Here is a 22,132-nt window from a genome sequence, read left to right on the forward strand (position 1 = left end):
AGGTAAACTGAAAACAATGATGTGTAGTGACGCGTAGCATAACTCATCCCCTTATATGCCATGCAAACCCTGATACATATAACAATCATCGGGAGTAAAACAAACAAAACCAATCAAAAAGAGTACTATGACATGTGAAGATAACGAACAGTGATCAATCTCATAACTTCTACAAGTAATATAAAATAGATAGTTGGGCAAATACGGACCCCTGGACACACCAGAGGTGGGATCAGGTGCATAGGAGGACTAAGCATGTCGTGTCGACTATTGAATAAAACGTCGATATATCTAAATGTCGAGTTGAAGGCAACAGTAAGTGATTTGTTTTTATGCCCGAAGAAGGGGGGCATATTGTTTTTGTCCTGTCAGTCATTCTGTAATTCTGTTTGAAACTTTAACCTTGCTAATAACTTTTGAACAGTAAGAGATAGAGCTTTGATATTTCACATGAGTATTCCTTGTTACAAGACCTTTCCGTTGGTATTGAACCTTTTGACCTTGCCATTTGACCTACTTTTATTCTTTTTTTTACATTGGTCATAACTTCTAAATGGTAAATATTAGAGCTTTCGTATTGTACATGAGCATTTTTTTTTGACAAGATCTTTCTACTGGTACCAAGATATTTGCCCTTTTGACCTTGACCATCTTCGGAATTGGCCATTCTTGGGATCTTTTGTGTTCCACAAACACATCTTGTTCTTTTGATGTAGAAGATTGGAAATAAAGTATGCCTCTTAAGCATATAAAAACAGATAAACTTATGAAGGATCACAATTTGTTTCCATGGGAATTCCAAACTTGCTGTTGAAAAATCTGATCACCAAAGACTTTGTACATTATTTACTAGGTGTGCACAGCATTGACTTATTTGAATATTTGCTTCGTGTAATGTTTTCTTACATTCCTCCTTTCCATATATCACAACGATTTTGAATCCCGATTCGTCAGCGTTTGTTGTTCCATCTGTTGTAAACTGTACATTAAAACTGTTTCCTGTTGGCGTGGTTTTCGAGCTGGAGCCTCCGCAGTAAGCAACACAGCATGCATAGGCTAATAGAGTTGATGTGGACGTCCTACCTAAAAACAATGGTGAATATTGCTTAAAAATAAAAATCATCGATGTGTCTGAATGTCGAAATGAAGGGCACATTAAGGCATTTCTTCCTCTTACTTTGGTCACCGTAGGGATCCGGGTTAGAACAGGTCCCCAATACCCCCTTGCTTGTCATAAGAGACGACTAAATGGGGCGGTCCTTTGAATAAGGTCGCAAAAACCGAGGTTCCTTGTCACAGCAGGTGTTGCACAATTAAGACCCCTCCCTGCTCAAACGCCGTAAGCACCGAGTATAGTCCTAAATTTGCAGACTTTCTCCGGCAATGTTGATGTCTCCATATAAGTGAAAGATTCTTGAGGGGACGTTAAAGAATATACAATCAGCCATACAATCCTTCTATTTAGAAGATTGGAAAAAAATGAATTCTGACTCATAAGAATACAAAAACAGCTCACCTGATAAAGGAGCATGATATTTGTTTTGTTATTGTATTATTCCTCGTTAAGGAGGTATGCTACACCAGAGAAATTTGATGTAGATGAAAAGTGGAGGATATGTACAACAATATTTTGAAGTTGAAAATTTTGAAATTTACTTGATGTTGTCAAAAAATACAGTTTTAGTAGAAGGTAATCTGGAAAAAAAAAATAAAACCCCTGCTGGACTCGAACCTGCGACCTACAGTTCAGCAGTCGGTATTCAAACCTACTGAGCTACTCGGCTAGGTATTTAAATGCAAAAGGAAAAGACAAATATTGCTGACATCGATTTTTTCATCCATGTTTTTAAAGGAAGTCAGCCATTATGACGAGGTAGAGTACTGCCTTAACACTTGATCTATTATGACAAAGTATCGATAATTTCCGTTTAATGTGTAACGAGAGAGAGAGAGAGAGAGAGAGAGAGAGAGAGAGAGAGAGAGAGAGAGATGGTGTTGCTTTAGATGAGCGATTTATTTGAGTTTTGCCACGATATAAACGTGTTGAAACAAATACCCCGTTCGTCTGTGTTTGCCGTCGTAAGATGAGACAGAGAGGATTTACATAAAAGCTATGACTAATCGATTCTTAACACATAAAACATGATGTAGAAAAGTTAGCAGACAAATTATTAATCTCTTATAACAAATTATTAATCTGTTACAAGTTATTAATCTGTTCTAACAAATCACTAATTTGTTATAACAAATCTTTTAATTTGTTATAACAAGTTATTAATCCGTTATAACAAATTTCCAATTTGCTAACAGATTATCAATATCAACGATAAGAGATCATAATAGACAATCGTGAATTTTCTCTCCATAGTCTCCACATATCAAAGGTCCATGTCAAAAGACAAAAAAGCTATGGCCCGTACAAACTTAGTACGAGAAGCGGAAGAAAAAGAATTAACGTTAAAACAATATGTGTTGATATAACAGATTATTGATTTGTTATAACAGATTAGTAATTTGTTATAACAGATTTGTAATTTGTTATAACAGATTAGTAATTTGTTATAACAGATTAGTAATTTGTTATAACAGATTAGTAATCTGTTATAACAAATTGATAATCTGTTATAACAAAAAAATGTGAAATACCACCGGTACAAAAACTGTTCAATGCAAGATGAAGATAACGAACAGTGATCAATCTCATAACTCCTACAAGCAATACAAAATAGATAGTTGGGCAAACACGGACCCCTGGATACACCTATGCATACATTTTCAAAATGGGTTTCCTGCAAACTGAAAGTTATGCACTCAATATCAGATTTAGCACCATGTATTAGAAGGCTTTTGAAGTTACAATTATTCACTCTATAGCTAAACTGGCAATAAAGCAAAACAAGAGATTCATGGGCCTTAAACATGGCCTGAGTCGGAGCTAATCTGCAATAGCTAAATATAATATGAATATAAATTAAATATATGTAGCTCAGATATGCAACCAGGAAAATTAGTATCGATTTCATAGCCTTTTGCAGTAGTGATACTTTTAACTAATGCTCATGTTACCAATAAAACATGTGGGCCTCTTGTTAAATCAATGATTTTAAATAGCAATTTAGTAACTTGAAATAACAAATTGATAATCTGTGATAACAATTTAGTAACTTGAAATAACAAATTGATAATTTGTTATAACCGATTGATACTTTGTTAAAACAATTTAGTAATTTATTATAACAGATTAGTAATTTATTATAACAAATTATTAAACTGTTATAACAAATTACTAATTTGTATTGCTTATAGGAATTATGAGAATGATCACTGTTCGTTATCTTCACCTTGCATATTAGGGCCGCATCATTATCTTTTTTAGTCTGTTATAACAAATTAGTAATTTGTTATAACAGTTTAATAATTTGTTATAACAAATTACTAATTTGTTATAACAAACTAAAAAAAGATACTGATGCGGCCCTAATATGCAAGGTGAAGATAACGAACAGTGATCAATCTCATAATTCCTATAAGCAATACAAAATAGATAGTTGGGCAAACACGGACCCCTGAACACACCAGATGTGGGATCAGGTGCCTAGGAGGAGTAAGCTTCCCCTGTTGACCGGTCACATCCGCCGTGAGCCCTATATCCTGATCAGGTAAACGGAGTTATCCGCAGTCAAAATCATTGTGCCAAGAAAGGCCTAACAATCGGTATGAAAAACGTCAGACAGCATTTGACCCAATGCGAGGTTGTATTGACGAACTAGATCGTTATAACGACCATAGAATTTGCGAAATGCTGACTTCAATCGAGACTGTTGAAACCCCTGTACCATCAACATGTTTGTCAGTAGCTTACCTCGATTTAAAAACTGACTATACGCAGAACAAGCTCTTGCATATCGAATCAGTTGAGATATATAAACACCATATGCAGGTGATAGTAGAATATTGCTACATAAGTATGGGAAGTTGACGATGGAAAAGCTGAACTCATCCCGTTTGTCATACAGCTGAGTTGTCAGTTTGCCGTTAATGTCTACTTTCAATAAAATATATAAGTATGAAGCAAAAGTGGGCGACTCTGTGGTGTCCTTTATTTCGAGTTCACAGGGATATATCAAATCGACATATGAATGTAAAACTTATACGGTACCAATTTTGATGCACCAAATGCGTATTTCGACAAATAATGTCTCTTCAGTGATGCTCGACCGAAATGTTTGAAATCCTAAATAACAATGAAAGTTACCATTGTTAATAGACAAAACGTCATCGATATATCGAAATGTCGAATTGAAGGCCACAGCGAGAGATTTTTTCTTCTCGCGTAGAAGTTTTTGAATAAATTCTTCTTCATATGAATATAGAAACAGGTCGGCTAACAAAGAAGCACAATTCGTGACCATTGGAATTCCAACAGACTGTTGGAAGACCTGATCACCAAAGACCACGAAGATATTGTCAATGAGGAACTCTAGCATATTTTTTATTTCAACTTCAGAGTACTTGTGCGTGGAATCAGAGTGATGTTTAACAATGTAAGTTTTTTGAATGACTGATCACTAGATATGAATATTTCCATTTTCCGTTTTTGTTGAAGAAGCAACTGTCTATGATGTCAAAAAGTATAGTCTTTAATTGATCGTGAGGAATGCTTGTGTATAGTGTTGAAAAGTCATAGGTTTTAATGTTATTGTTTGGGGGAAATTTTGCGATTTCAAGTTTATTAAAAGTTCTTTTAAAAAAATTTAGAATCCACATTTGATTAACACCACTTCTGGCATATGTAGTCGCACAGTAAGTTTGAAGTTTCTCCTTCACAGCTGTTAATATTTTCGTGAGGAGCAAAGACGGGGGCTTTGTAGAGCATTTACTGGATCCAGCAATGTATATTTGTTTGTAAGGGTTTTTATGTAGTTTAGGAATCCAGTATAGGTACGGTAACTCATATTCATTCGACGCATTGGCTGGGATATTAAATGTGTCTAAAACTGAAGCATGGTTTTGAAGAATTTCATCTTTTGAAAGGGCAGTTGGAGTATAAATATGATTACCAAAAGTGGAATTAATGCCAAGTTCATTTAAAATACAGTTGTAATAATGAGCCTTACAAACAAAGACGATGTGGTTACTAGCTTTGTCACGTGGAACCAAAACATATTCCTCATGTAACCTATTTAATTCTTTTATCACTTCTGGTTTACTAAACACAGAAGGATAGATGGTACGTACTTTTGTTTTCATGTGTCTAATGCGGGATTTCAATATCCATCTTATGCTTTTAACCCATTCTGACAATGTATCAACTTCTTTTTCATATTTAGCCCATCGTCTGGCATAATCTTCGACATAATTCATAATAGAGATGAAGTTGTGTCGCCAATTAAAAGTCCAAGGTTCTCGGTATTTAGGACCTTTTAGAATAAGTGATTTGAGGTTCTCATTTTCAACTATATCAACATCATCAGTAATGACATGTCCATCTGGACTATAGTTGAAAGAAGATGAAGAACAAGAAGATGTGGTGGATTACGCATACTATGGTCTATATCTAGGCACTGCAACGTTTGTTTATAATTAAAAAGTTTGGATGCAATAGTAGAAGTATAGCTGTAGGAAATACAGGGTGTAGACTTGAACTTGAAATAAGTTGGAATACACGACTGAACCCTTTTATGACGAAGAATGTTGCTTATGTTGACGGCATCTATTCCGTTGTTTGTAAATTTGAGTATAAAGAACTGGCGGCATGATTTAGAAAGAATATCATCCATGGTCCGTGCTGGTTTATAGAGCCTGTGATAGGCAACATCCATAATCATAGAGTTCAGTCTATATTCAGGTGTTGAAAAATCCAAGTATAGACTAGCTATAACTTCTTCAAATAACGTGTGTAAAACTCTCAATGGAATGGAATAAAGTTTTGTACGAATATGATGTGGACCTAATTGTCTGTTGACGTAAGGCAAAAGTGAATCAAACGTGACATCATTTATACTTGGTCTTTTATATGAACGATGTCCATAACTGCGTTTCCGTCTTTGGGTATTGGGAAAGAGTCCCGTCACATTCACGTTATTTCCTTGTGGACTAGTCAAATTTCCCATAGCATATACATTATATACTGATAATTTGCTTTTCTTTCCCCATATCATGTAGAAACATGCGAAAATGCGTTCACGTGGGCACGACCCTGACATTTTAATGTTTATATTAAAATCTTCTCAATGCAATTATATGCTTTATGTTTTAAAACAATACCGCTTAATCAAATTGTGCATGTGAAATTAACTGAACAACATCAGTTCGTTTAGATTACTTGATTCCGGTTTGAGCCAGAACTGTAACACGTTCATATTAAGGTTAAACCCGGTATTTGGCTTGGGAAAACGTTACACTGGGGAATAAAAGACAATATATTAAATTCAGTGGACTATGGATAGATAATAAAACCACCTACCATCGTACACCTTCAGTGTATCCGAACAATGAACATAAATGTCGATGACTTCAAATGTTATCTTTAAATTTGGATCGGCTGTTTCAAATACCCACTTGCAGGACATGGAGCTGCAAAATGTATTTTCATGAAAGCATTATTTGTGTAAGTGAAATTGCATCAGAAATTGCGCCGATGAGAAAGATGACGTCAGTGATATTTTTGTTCACTAGTTTTCGGGTAATATGGCTTTTCATAACAGTGACTTTCTGGCAATGTTTTCCTTAAATACAAAATTACTCACCCCTTTCTGGCCTTTAAGAAATCATTGGAACTGTAATTTTGTATTAGCTTTTCATGAAACTAGAAAGAGAGATGCGCGCTTACCTAATTCATCCCATTGGCTTAAAGGAGATAAGTAATTGATTTGTTATAACGATTGAACGATTCGAAACTGGCGAATAGAAATTACAAATAGATACGAAACTGGGGAATAGAAATTACAAATGGATACGAAAATGGCGAGTAGAAATAACAAATGGATACTTGCTTGGTCACCTTTGTATACAACTAGACTGCGACATGTCGAAAGTGATTAGATACGCGAGTTTTTGTCGTTGTTATTTTTTTTCAAATATGACTAAATAATTCAAGACATCGAGGTTGGCAACTACAACATGTAAACTTACCAAACGGATATATCTGATACGTTATCTTTAGATCGGACTCGATGCCAGTATGATTTGTTTTATAAAAGTCACTATGAACTATTCGTGATAGGGGAATAGTCATTATCTCTCAGCGGGGGGAGGGGGCATATTTATCAACGTTTACACTCATTCATATGACCCCCCCCTAAACAGGAATAAAATTATCATGCCCCCTGTCTGATCCATAATTTGCATATATGACCCACCCCTTGACTTTGGATGAAAATCATGACAAATTTATTCATTTAGACCAGAATGATTGATTGTATTATTCAAACTGCATGTCCTTTAATTTACATGATAGTTATTACATACATGTTCATTGATTGATTGTCTCGTTTTAATAGGGCAACCATTTGATTTTCAAGGAGAGGGCTCGGAAGATCCTTTGAATGAAAATATCCGTTTTCAACAGTGTTTTCGGGACTAAAATATTATTTTTATGTAGAGCAAATCAAAGCATTTATTTCCATGATTGCGGTACGTTTGATCCCAGATCAGCCTAAATCTTGGAGATAACATTATTTTTTTCTCCAAAAAATTATATGACTACCATCAGCCACGTACCTCAAAGCACTCGACTCTACTCTAATTAAGTGTTTCGCGGTGTGTTATAAGGTTATGATATTGACCTGATTGATTTGATTGATCAATAGACTGAGTTTTAGCTACATGCAAATCCGCCTGATCAGGAGTATATTTGCACTCTACAATTATCATGCAGTTTGAGTATTCTACAATTGAGGATGTGAGCATACCCCCCTAATTTTTTTTGCGTTTATATGGCACGATAAGTAGAGCTGAGAAAACGTATTTGTTTTTCTGGAGGATGTGCTTCTATTTCAAAAAGCTTTTACATTATTTTCGAATTCCAGGGGTGTATTTGATAGCAAAAACAAGGTGTATGCCATGTTTTTTGCATCTATTTACACCTGATAACAGAGTAGCGTGATCGTGGTTATCAAGTAACACTTGTATGTATTGGTTGATTTCATTATCACTAAACCCCCTCTTTAAAATCATTTCTTTTGCAATATTTAAAAATTCCTTGAAGTACATCTCCACAACTTGTTATCCTCATATGGGGTTTGGTCTCACCTTTAATAAATCGCTTGAACGCTGAAGGAGTATGTGCGTTTTTTTTGTTCCAAATACTGGAACGTGTTTGTTGGTTTAATGAAAGGTGAATATAACAGTCATCGATCTCATAACCCTGGCTATACCAGAGGTGGGATCAGGTGCCAAGGAGGAGTAAGTATCCCCTGTAGACCGGTCACACCCGCCGTTAGCCCTATATCTTGATCAGATAAACGGAGTTATCCCTAGTGAAAATCAGTGTACCAGAACGGCCTAACAATCGGCATGAAACACGTCAGACAGCATTGGACCCAATGATAGGTTGTATTGGCAAACTAGATCGTTATAACGACCATATAATTTGCGAAATGCTGACTTTAATCCAGACTGTTGAAACCCCTGTATCATAAACTTGTTTGTCAGTAGCCTGCTTCGATTTAAAAACTGGCCATACGCAGAACAAGCTCTTGCGTATCGAATCAGTTGAGAGATATAAACACCATATACAGGTGATAATGGAATATTGCTAGATAAATATGACAAGTTGACGATGAAGACGCTGAAATCATCCCGTTTGTCATAAAGTTGAGTTGATAGCTTGCCGTTAATATCTACTATCAATAAAATATATAAGTATGAAGCAGAAGTAGAAGACTCTATGGTGTCTTTTATTTCGAGGTCAATGGAATATATCGAATCGACATATGAATGAAATTTATGATTGTTAATAGATAATTCGTCGTCGATGTATCTAAATGTCGAATTGAAGGCCACATCAAGATATTTTTTCTAGTCACGTACAAGTTGATTTTTTTTTTATAAATTCTGCTTCATATATATAATATAAAAACAGGTCAGCTAACAAAGAAGCACAATTCGTAACCACAGGAATTCCAACATACTGTTGGAAGACCTGATCACCAAAGACCACGAAGATATTGTCAATGAGGAACTCCAGCATATTTTTTACTTCAACTTCAGAGTACTTGCGCGTGGAATCAAAGTTGCATTTAACAAATATTTTTTTGGATGACTGATCACTAGATAGGGATATTTGCGTTTTCCATTGTTCTTGAAGAAGCAACCGTCCATGAAGTCAAAAAGTCTAACCTAGTCTAGAGGGAGGGGGTATGTAATCATGTTGTTAGATTAATTACCTGTTGAGTGATTTAGAACATAAATGCTGAACAGACGGGTTTAAAATATTAAAAGCCTTCCGACTACACCCCTATGTTTTTCCTTTTTGAACAACAACCCCCTAGTACTTCCTAAATGCTACCCATGACTTTCCCCTAAAATGCTCCAGCCCCCTAGTACTTCATAAATGCTACCCATGACTTTCCCCTAAAATGCTCCAGCCCCCCCCCCCCCCCCCCAGCTGATAAATAATGACTGTTCCCTTGTACATTGTCTATAAATCACAACACAAGGTAAGAAAAATTGAGTAGAGAGGCAAGTGTTGGTTGGAGAACCCAACATATATGTACCAGTGAATGTTCTCAATTTTAAAAATTTCAATTTATCTTAAGTATTGATTGAAGAAACCAAAATACCGATGAATCTTCTCAATTTTGAAAATTTCAATTTATCTTAAGCATTGATTGAAGAACCCAAAATACCAATGAATCTTCTCAATTTTGAAAATTTCAATTTATCTTTCACCCGATATATTCACCTCGAACACGAAAAAATATAAGAGTTCCGCAAGAAGAATCATACAAATATCGCTTCGCAATGAGTGTCTACAAGCTTTTAGTATGAAGTATCGTAGTAACCTTGGCATTTGGTCCCAAAATCAGTAAGGTTCTTCCTCTCTTGACAACAAAAGCTACATGCAAGGTGAAGATAACGAACAGTGATCAATCTCATAACTCCTATGTGAAGTATTAATTCAAACGAAGAGAAACAAGATGTGTTTGTGAAACTCAAATGCCCCCGATAATGGCCAATTCTGAAGATGGTCAAGGTCTCAAATGAAGACAAATATCTTGGTACCAATAGAAAGATATTGTCAAAAGAAATGCTCCCGTGCAATATGAAAGCTTTAATATTTAACATTTAGAAGTTATGACCAATGTATTTTTTTTTAAAGTAGGTCAAATGTCAAGGTCAAAAGGTTCAGTACCAACGGAAAGGTCTTGTCACAAGAAATACGCATGTGAAATATCAACGCTCTAGCACTTGCTGATCAAAAGTTATTAGCAAGGTTAAAGTTTCAGACAGAATGACAGACAGGACAAACGCAATAACCCCCAACCCCCCGATCCCGAGGGCATATAAACATGGCCGCTAGATATACACACACGCATCCATTTACTCTCTCTCTCTCTCTCACTCACACATACACACGGTCCCATTGCTTATTCACTCCCGAAATGAATGGCGAGGGGATAATATTGTTAGATTTTTGTTTGTTGTTATTGGGTCTTAACCAATCAAAAGCACAAAGGTATTCAATCGTTTATTCATACTAATTACTATGTATCATTGTGGGCTATATGAGCCAGAAATGAAGACTTACGTTGGATAGGATCCAGATGGTCCATTTGGAAAGTAACTGTAGACTCCGTATAACTCATTTATAGATATGGTGGTCGTGGCACCTGTACACGTTAGGGGCGTCTCTAGAAAAAAAGGAAGTAGAATGTGATTCTTTGTTCGTTTAACGTTCCTTCGAGAGTTTTTCACTCATACTGAGACGTCAGCAGTTGTATGAGGAACATGTATCTGATGCAAGGTGAAGATAACGAACAGTGATCAATCTCATAACTCCTACAAGCAATACAAAATAGATAGTTGGGCAAACACGGACCCCTGGACACACCAGAGGTGGGATCGGGTGCCTAGGAGGAGTAAGCATCCCCTGTTGACCGGTCACACCCGCCGTGAGCCCCATATTCTGATATATTGATATATGCTTAGCAATCAAGGCCGTATCGGTGAGAGGTCTTTAACGTACCAAAGTCTGCTGCGAAACGGAACCCCGTTTATAAGGTTATATCTGAATTCTCACTTTTAAATGCCGACCTTTTGGCAAAGGAGCTATCATCTATGTTAGTGTCTTAGGTTTGACGCAGCCATGGCACGAGCGGTACTTGAACCCAGAACCTCCCGTTAACGAAGGAAACGCTCTACCACTGAGCTACTGCGACCGGTGGAAGTTGGATGTGACAAAACAGGAAACGCTGATGACAAAAATGAGTGAACAGTGTGTGCTAGATTTTCTTCTCTGTATTTTTTTTCAGAGAGAGATGACATACCTCCAAGAGTATGATATTTAGGCGGGAAATGACAAAATTCTGGAAGCTGTGATAGACACAAAATCTCAGATGTAAAGCTATCCTGAACATTTAGTGTTGGAACGCACGCAACATCTCTTTCGATGTTGTTGAATACTGAAGTTCCGTGTCTCTTCCGGGGTTTTATTTTGACAAATTACCTCCTCTTGAACAGATGAAGACATTCTGTTATTTTGGTCTTAACCATACTTTGAATCAGACAGAAAACCTGTTGGTGGAATTCCAACATACAATGAATCTTAGAGGCGGGGCTTAGCTGTGTTATAACTTTCACTAGACCGTACTACAACTTCCAAATTATGAACATAAAAACATTAATACTTTTGTAACATTTAAATGAGAAGTGAGAGCCACGAATCTTTCTGGTAAGACTTTAAAAACAGAGATATCTTGTCATGACAGGTGTTGCCATGTTAAGAACCCCCACTGCGAACCGTAAGCGATATTGATAGCTATAAAGTTGCGGTACCTTATCTAGAGCATATATTTGATTATAAAACCTCTTGATAGCTTCAGGGGCCTCCGTGGCCAAGTGGTTATAATGTAAAACTTATACGGTACCAATTTTGATGCACCAGATACGCATTGCGACAAATAATGTCTCTTCAGTGATGCTCAAACGAAATGTTTGAAATCCGAAATAACAATAAACTTTTAGAGCTATTTTAGGGGAAAACAGTGTGCCAAAAAAAAAGTGGAGTCAAATTCGTCTAAGGATAAGAGCTATGTGTGAGAGAGATAATCCTTAATTTTGAATGAATTTCAAAATTTTGCAATAGCAATTAAAAATAAATGCGTATTTTCAAGCTAGTAACGAAGTACTTAGCTACTGGGCTGTAGAGAACCTCGGGGACTAACAGTCCACCAGTAGAGGCCTCGACAAAAAGGTTAAACTGCTATGAACTGAAGGGTGATACAGAACCGTCAATATGTGGCTACACATAGCTTCAATATGGCAACAGATAGACTCATTATGACACTTATAGAACAGGTGTGGAACAGGAAGTTGGCAATACGTATGGAGGATAACTGAAGGTACGATATGTTTGTTTTGACCACGAACGACAACTCCTGGTAGAAATCATGATGTTACTGTTATTTTTTTACATGGACGCTTAATATTTAGCTACTAAGGATTATGTAGGTCTAAAGATGGTATTACGTATGATGTCACGTGATATGTCCGATGAAACACTCACCTGTAAAGGCTTGAATTACCCCATCAAGCCCAATAAACAGAGGATCGTTGCAATTCTCATTCTTTAGACTTCTTATTTCAATGGGTTCTACAGAAGATATACAACCAAGAGCAAAACAATTAGTGTCACATAAACACTCATCCTATGGTAGACACTGTCAGAGAATATCACGCGCAGTTTCATTCTCGTGAAAAACAAACTCTTGCAAGGAGGGTAATACCTCAAATATTGAAAGGAAAATGAAAACTGATGCAGTTATTAATCATCAATTTGAAATTCACATATGTATTCAAAACTAATAACACGACTTCATTATAAACGAGATGACTTCAGCTCCATCATCAACTTCCCAATGTATGTTGCCATATATCATCATCACCTGTATGTGGTGTTCATGTCTCTTAGCTGGTTCGGCGAGTGAGAGCGTGTTTTGCGTATGATCGGTTTTCAAATCGTGGTTAGCTGTTGACAAATTACTTACAAGGATTTTGTTTAAAGTCAGCAGTTAGCAAATGTTATGGGTGTTATGAATAACTACTTTGCATATACAAGCTATCACTGGATCAATACTGATTCAAATACGGATTGATCTCATCGTGATGTTGGGGTCAAAGTGGGTTTGACCGGTAACCAAGAGATACTAACTCTTCATAGACATCTCATCCCACCTCTGGTGTGTCCAGAGGTCGTTGTTTGCCCTACTCTTAAAATTTTCACATCCGTCGTGAGCCCTATATCTTGATCAGGTAAATGGAAGAAATGCGTAGTCAGAATTACTGTGTTAGAAGCGGTGTAAACCACATAAGACAGTAATCGACCCAATGATATGTATTTGTAAATTAGGTCGTTTTATCGATAATAGAATTTGTGAAATGCCGACTTTAAACGACACTGTTGAAACCCATGTAACATTAACTTATTTGTCAGAAGCCTGCCCCGTTTTAAAACATGATCATATGTAGATCATGTTCTAGCATATCGAAGCAGTTTAGGGACAAAAACATAAAGATAGGTAAAGACCAGTGGTCATCTCATAACTCCTATAAACAGTACAAAATAACGGTATAACAATCGATATGAAATGTCAGACAGCGTTTGACCCAATGATAGGTTGTATTGGCCAGCTAGACCATCATAAATTTGCGAAATCTGACTTTAAACGAGACAGTGTTGTTTCTTCTGTACACTCTGTAACATCAAATATCAATATTATGAGATTGATCACTGTTCCTAACCTTCACATTGAAATAGTTTCGTGGTTAGTTAATCATTACTTACTGAAAGCGGTAAGATTCTTCTGTTAAAATTTGGATGTTTACCCCTATCATCACCATTTAGATCAATGTTTAGACCGTGAGGTGCTATTATACTTAAGGTACATTTGGTATATATGTATGACAGTCATGCAATGACGCCATATGGAAGCACATACATGTGTTTGTCATGTTACAATACAAACTGTTCCCCTGTAAACACTCAAAATGGTTTTAATAGGCTAGAAACTCTCTCCTTTTGTGTAGAACAGATTTTATAAAGACTGCCTTAAAATATTCGCGTAACGTCTATGTCCGTCAGATGGAACCTCAACGGGTGCCCATGTCAGGGATCACGAACCCTCTTGGTAAGGAAAAGATCACTTGTCTGAATTTTCGTAAAAGTAGACTCACTAAGATATGTCAGGAAAACTCTAAATTCCTTTAGAACTGATGATATTTCATTTACACGATTGCTTTAGAAGAGCTGAAATGTTATTGAAACGGCGATAAACACAATGATCACTCAATCACAATACCCTTTCAGTTCTTGCATATGCATATTGATTGACTGAGAAAAATTCCTCGAGGCAATGTGTCACCTACGAATGAACTAAGTTAGAAATTGCATCCATAATAATAGCACAATTGGGTGTGAGAAGAATAATCACTACAGCATTACAAACCTCCAGAATTATCAATGGTATTGCACCACCATGTTTGCATGATTACTTAAAATCAAGGAGAACAGATAAAACTTTTGCTACACTAATATTTTATAGACTGCATTGGTATCAGACCATCACAGTAGGGTAAAAACTTGTAAATACATGTCCGTGTTTGCCCAACTCTTTATTTTCTATTCCTTGTGGGAATTATGAGATTGATCACTATTCGCTATCTTCGCCTTTCCTTTCATGTTACAAATTATTGTGGACCAACTTTTCAGGACACTCAGGAACATGTTTTTAAATTTTTAATATCCAACTGTAACGGAAAGTGCAGCAAATTCAGTTCATGTAGATACTGTTGCATTATAACCGACATACATTTATTGCATACCTAGCTTGTTGTGCTTTGTGTATTTTGAGTGTTGTAACATTTGTGTGTCTTCTTTAATTCTGGTTCTTGTTTGTGGTCCATGTTTTATTGATTTGTTAACGATTCAAAAACTGATCATACGTAGAACGAACTCTTGTGTATCAAATCAATTGAGAGATATAAATACCAATCAGGTCTACTGAGATCAATTACCTATTTTGAACTGTGATATCGGTAAAGTTTATCGAAAGCTAAACGTAATGACTGAAATGTTTGATAGTATGCACTACATCTATTTTAAATATGTCGATTTCATTTCCATATTTAATTCTGCTTAAAATCATTCTTATTTATAAATTTACTCTGATATGGACATGAAACACACGTTATATGTCGGTCTGAAAAAGCTTCCTGGGGCGCGTTTTACGACGTACGACAAACTTTACATAATGAAATGTTTCAGTTTATTGTAAATAGATAATTGATTAAATAATTGATCAATTTCATAATATCGATATTTGATGTCATTCAAAATTCAATTTTTGTTTTCAAATGTTGAAAATGAAACCTCAGAAAAGTTTTAATTAATTCATTCAAAGTAATAACTCTGTAATACAATTTAAGACTTACGGTTTTAGCGTAAGTTGTTTATACGACATTTCGACTTAAAATAATGCTTTACCTAAACTGACAAACTTCTATAACACCTACAAATGAAGATTATATTCAAAAAAGACATGTACTTACGTTAAGTGTCAATAGGCGATACGCAGTCTAATGTAAGATTTCACGACACGACCCCCCTGGCGCTAAAAGTCACGGGACTTCAGAACTGATGTGCATGCGTGGTGCAAGTGAATCTATTTTGGAGAGGTAGCTAATTTTCCCATCAATTCTACAAAACTATATACATCCCCTCAAATGAACACTTTATTATCTGGGTAGTGCTATTATACCGTTTATCCGCCATCCGTAGTCATGTGATCATAAAATATTAACATATTCGATCACTTTCGGTTTTCCGATGCCAGTGTGAACAACATCAGTATGACTTCCTATCTATTTGACATTCTCCACACATTGTACAGCTGTTATGGAAGCATTGGAGATGCACGTGCGTCTTTTTTGGAAGTGATCGGTCATACTTTGGAAAAATTACATGCAGTTGACCTTCGTCGTTTTTAAGCATGGTACCTACTTTGTGTAACCAGCTCTTCTCACAGCATTCACTTGAAAATGTTCAGATCTTGCACATTATAGTTGTTATAAAAATCATTGAAGATATACATGCGAAATTTTAAACGTCCTTCTGTGTTTTGATAAATTCTATATTTAATATGTAATTTTCCAGTATGTTTTGTATAAAAAAGGGTTACCTACATAATCTGGCTTTATTGTAAATGAATACGAAAATCCGAAGCATCTCTAGGGTTGATTTCTTAAAAGCATTACATAATTGATTCTCTACCACTCATACTTCAGTTTATTTTAATTTCATCTGGATTCGTGTATTACTATCTCTATAATAGATAAAATAACCCGGCCATTTCTGTTCTTGAACCGATTTATTGTCAAAACAAGTTCAGCATTGTATTCCATTATATTTCAAATTAAAGTATTCACCTAGTATTTCCTACACATATAAATTTACTATTGTATCCAAACCTTTCCATCGCCAACAAACTTTACAGTGCCTAAATATATACCATCTTTAAACAAAGTCGTCCTACAAGGTCTTGATTTCCTTTCAACTATAGTCCAGCTGGATAGGTCATTACTGATGATGTTCATATGAAAATGTGAAGATAACGAACAATAAACAATCCCATTATTCCTATAAAGAATACAAAAACAAGAGCAGGGCAAACACGGATCCCTGGATATACCAGAAGTGGGGTCAGGTGCCTAGGGCAGTAAGCATCCGCTGTCGACCGGTCACACCCGCCGTGAGCCCTATATCTTGATCATGTAAACTGTATTTTAAACTACCTTGCCTTTAATTCCACATTTGATATTACAACTTATATACTCCAAGTTCACTTTCACACGATAGTATTCTTTTAAATCTCACACTTTAGTTTTAATCATTTAATGATTTCCCAGTCAATTGGAAGAATTCATAGAGTTACCGTGCACTGATACTGTTTTTCAAAACTGTATAAAACTCCTTGCAGATATACATTGCTGAATCCAGTAAATGCTCTATCAAACCCAGTCTTTGTCTCGTAGAGCTATTAACTGCTTCGAAGGAGAGATGTCTGACGTACAGTACATTAACATATTCGAGAAGTGGCGTAATTCTAAAAAAAATAAATAAATAATTTTTAATACAACTGAAATCACCAAACGTTTCCTGATAACCATTATCAAAACGTTTGACTTTTCAACACTTTACACAATCATCACGATGAAAAGGTGAAGATGACGAACAAAATCAAAGAGAGAGAGAGAGAGAGAGAGAGAGAGAGAGAGAGAGAGAGAGAGAGCCGAAACACAGCAACACTCAATATCAGTATCGGATATGATTGTAGGTGCGAGGTCAAATAAAAATCGAAAGAAACATATAAACCGAAGAACGACACGGGAAATATACAATTATCAAATTGTCGTACACAGAACGGAAAGCTTAATAGAAACCAAGACTAACACTAAATCTTCACCACTAAAGATGAGAGAAAACATAACGTCTACAGATTGAATTTATCAAGTCTAAGATGGAGCAATGAAATTGTTGCGATGATTTGAAATTTGTTATTTCTATTCATGACAGTCAATATGCTGTTGAATTACAGTATGTTAGTTTGAGTACGTGTATGTACTTGCTCCCCGCACTTCTTTGTCTACGTATATCATTAAGGTTCAGTCGGTATCCCGCATGTAACTGACCTTTTGCTTGTAAGTAGGGTCTCTTGATGTTTATAAGTTTGAATATATGCACTTGCTTCTAGCACTGTTTTCTATCGTCCTATGTATAACAGTTAGTAACGCGCATATACCTGGATGTCTGCCTATAGTAGAATACCTTGATGTTCTGCAAACTTGTTAACACATGCGTAATATTATCCCGGTGTTTAACCGCAACAATTATAACTTCTTAATGAACTGTCGTTTTTGGGACGAATACATAATGAATAAAAACAGACTCCCTCATATCAAACTAGACGTTGTCTAATCACAATGGTCATCTAGTATATTATTTTTTTTTTTTTTAAACGTTGTTTAAAAAAAATGAATCAATCATACATAAAAATATTTCTGGTGATGCTCAATATCAAAACTATACCAATAAATAGGATTATCAGAGAATTATCATTTTTCTTAATTTGGTACATGATTTAAAAATTCCTAGAGTAAGACCCCCACCCCCCATCTATTCACTATAAATCAAAATGTAAAGTACGTAAATGTCATATAAATTTTACTAAGAGATCTCATTTGGAGTGACATCTGCAGAAACTGTTGCCTGGAGCTATCCCATACATGTGTTTTAATAAAAATAACAGCAATTACCTACCGGTATTATTTGGATCTTGGGGAAGCCCAGTATACCTGAGTTTTGATAGCAATGACCTGTCCACAACTACTATTTTTTTAAAAGACCCCTGAACAATGCAATTTTAATATAATTGTATGTCGCCTCCTCTATTTAGATGTATTATAAATTACACAATCAGAAATCAAAATATAATTTGCACAATAATTTTTAAAACTTATTGAAATAATTTGTTATCAATTTAGAATAGCTCTATATTCATAAAAGAAATTATTCATTGAGCCAATGACTGAGAGTATGAGAGAAAGACATGGGTGTGTGTAGACTGTGTATCAGCTACCTTTGGGAATACAACCATTATACAATCACTATGACCACAGAAACTTAGCAAACGGTCCTGAGACATGTCCTATGTATAGTTTACTAGCGGAAAAAAGAAACTGTGCATTAATTAATATATGAAAAAATAATAAAAAATAACAATGAACACATTTTCTTTTTTGTAATACTGTTAAGAAATGTATTGGTTACAACATTTCATAATCCATTAACGTTAACGTCGAATAACGTTAACTTCAGAACACTCGTAAGACACTGATCTTCGAACTTGAATAACAAAGTGCATGCTTGATAACGGCGCTTCATTGATGCCACTAAAATGTTCAGAAATGCTTGAGGGATGTTGTTCCAGATGTTGGTTAAAGTCTGGCCTAAATCAGCCATTGTCACTGGCTGATTTGGTAAACGGCGTAGACGTTGTTCCATTTCATCCCAGACTTGCTCGATCGGCAATAAATCGAGGGAAACAGCTGGCCAAGCCAAGACATCGATATTCTGTAACATATGGCCTTGTGTTGTCTTGCTGCAGAGTGATATGAGTTTGCTGTCTCTGTATGAAGGGTATCACATGGCGCTGAATAATTTCGTCTCGATAGCGTAGGCCGGTGATATTTCCATTGCCAATTTGTAGAGGGTTTCGTCCATGTGCTGTTATTCCACCCCACACCATAACGCTACCTCCACCGCATTGTCGATGATACACAACACAAGCGTCCTGGTACCGCTCCCCAACGCGACGATACACTCTACAACGGCCGTCACTGCTATCCAAATGAAATCTGGATTCATCAGTGAACAGAATATTGACCCAGTCCTTTATTCTGAATTGCAGATGTCGTCTGCACCACGGTAGTCTAGCAATACGATGACGTTGAAACAGTATTGGGTGCACCGCTGGACGTCTTGGTCTGAAGTTGTGCTCGCGCAGACAATTACGCACAGTTCTTGGACTGATTGGTCAAAGTCCAGGAATGCTACGAGCAGTCAAACTTGCTGTCTGGAAACGATTACTCAGGTGCACAAGTCTAATGTGGTTGTCCAGTCGATGTGACATCACACGAGGACGCCCGGAACGTGGTCGATCCCGAGTGCTACCAGATTGTTGAAAACGTCTCCATAATGACTGGATGGTGTTCCGATGAACTCTAAAGTATCTTGCTACGATATTTTATGCCATCCCGACGTTGGTTTTCGCTGAGTTGTGGCATGACAGAAGGGTACATTTTGTCAAAACTAAAGTGCTTTCCTTAACGAATAATGTCCAAACAAACCTTTTACACTTCTTACTCCAAACAGTATTGGCCAGTAAAACTCGTGCGTTCGAACACTTCAATAAACAACATGTGTTCCCTAACCATGAAAAAGTCCGTGCATCTGAGCCGCGTACTATCCGATATTGTTCAAAACCACCACCTTTATCGATTGTTTAGATTTTATAAATATAAACAATCGATATAGAAAAATTATACTAAATTTTATAATGCAGTTTCTTTTTTACGCTAGTATATAGCAACACCCTGATCTCTTGAACAGATAAATTCCAGGTAAATAACAATGACCATAGATTAGTTCCACTCAGATCCAATGGTCTGTGAAGAAACGGTAATGTGATTTTTTTAGTTTTCAAGCTACTAACATATAAGCTAAAGTGACAAAGGTATCGTTCGAATCCCGCTCGCGCCGGTAAGTGAGAAAGTTTCCCAGTTTACTTTCGGAAGGCCGATGGTCTCTTCCCAGGTACATCGTATCTGGGTTCTCTCTTTCACCAATAAAATAACTGAAAAGTTGTTGAGTGTGGCGGAAAACATCAATAAAAAAAGATTAAGACAGAGGTATCAACAATGATAAGGTGAAGATAACTATCAGTGATCAATCTCATCATTCCTAGAAGAAATACAAATTAGAGAGTAGGATACACTAGGACCCCTATATATACTAGAGGTGGGATCAGGTACCTAGGAGGAGTAAGCTTCCCCTGTCGACCGGTCACACCCGCTGTGAGCCCTTTATCTTGATCAGGTAAACGGAGTAATCCGTAGTAAGACCCAATGGCAGGTTGTGTCGGCAAACTATATCGTTATAACGACCATAGACTTGATGAAATGCTGGTTTTAAACGAGGCCCTTGAAATCCCAGTAACTTCAACCTGTCAGTAGCAAGCATCTGTTTAAAAACTAAATAAGGTCTGCCTTGTAAGAATATCAACAAAAGACATATCGGCAAATAAAGGGGCACAAATCGAGACCATGAAAATTCCAACAGACTGTTCACGAAAGGGTACGAACATATTGTCAATAAGGAAGTTCATCATTTTTTTTTTCATATCAAATTAAGAGTGCTTATGTGTAGAATCGGAGTGGTGTTTAACGAAATATTTATGACCCCTGGGTCGAGGCCTCTGCTGGTGGACTGTTAGTTCCCGAGGGTATCTACAGCCCAGTAGCTAAGTACTTCGTTACTAGCTTGAAAATACGGATGTATATTTAACTGTTATAAAATTTAGAAATTCATTTCAAAATTAAGGAATATCTCCCTTATGCATAGCTCTTATTCTTAGACGAATTTGATTCCAATTTTTTGGCACTCTGTTTTTCCCTATAATAGCTCTAAAGGTTCATTGTTATTTCGGATTTCAAACATTTCGGTTGATCATCACTCAACATACATTATTTGTGGAAATGCGCATCCGGTGCATCAAAATTGGTACCGTATAAGTTTTACATTATGACCCCTGGGTCGAGGCCTCTGTTGGTGGACATTTATGAACGACTGATAATAAGACATGATTGTTTCCTTTTTCCATTTTTGTATAAAATACAGCTTATGACTTTTATATATCGTGCGAAATGGTCATGTAGAGTGTTGAAAAGTCATACATTTTAATGTTGCTTATTTGGGAAAAGTTTTGTGATTTCAACTTTACTAAAAGTTAGATTTTTTTTAGAATCCACATTTGACTTACACTTCTTCTGGCATATGTAGTAACACAATATGTGTGATGTTTCTTTTTCACAGCAGTTAATATTTTTATGAGGAGCAAACTAATGGACGTAGTAGAACATATACTGGATCCAGCAGTGTATACATTAAATGTATGAACCATTTAACGCCGATTAATTGGACATCAGATGTGAAAGTGAGTAGGTTGTTGAAGACATACATGTTAAGATATAATTATGATGAAATTATAATATTTCTTTGAAAAAAGAAATTGATGCATTACAATTATTAAGAAAACTATTTCCATCAATTATATTTCTACATGGAGATTGTTAG

The 22,132-nt window shown here is 36.1% G+C and overlaps 1 protein-coding gene across 1 annotated transcript in view; it reads right to left on the reverse strand.

Annotated features, from left to right (window-relative positions):
• LOC130049687 (cubilin-like) overlaps positions 1 to 14,709 on the reverse strand; it is a 32,024-nt gene extending 17,315 nt beyond the window's left edge. The window contains exons 1-5 of the mRNA XM_056147590.1: positions 14,670 to 14,709; positions 12,731 to 12,817; positions 10,754 to 10,856; positions 6,463 to 6,576; positions 907 to 1,079 (exon numbers count right to left, since the gene is read on the reverse strand). Coding sequence (XP_056003565.1) covers positions 907 to 1,079; positions 6,463 to 6,576; positions 10,754 to 10,856; positions 12,731 to 12,817; positions 14,670 to 14,709 — 517 coding nt within the window. The remainder of the gene's footprint in view (positions 1 to 906; positions 1,080 to 6,462; positions 6,577 to 10,753; positions 10,857 to 12,730; positions 12,818 to 14,669) is intronic.
• Between the last annotated feature and the right edge of the window lie 7,423 nt (positions 14,710 to 22,132).

This window comes from Ostrea edulis, chromosome 8 (assembly GCF_947568905.1).
Source record: "Ostrea edulis chromosome 8, xbOstEdul1.1, whole genome shotgun sequence".
Taxonomy (NCBI): Eukaryota; Metazoa; Mollusca; class Bivalvia; order Ostreida; family Ostreidae; genus Ostrea; species Ostrea edulis.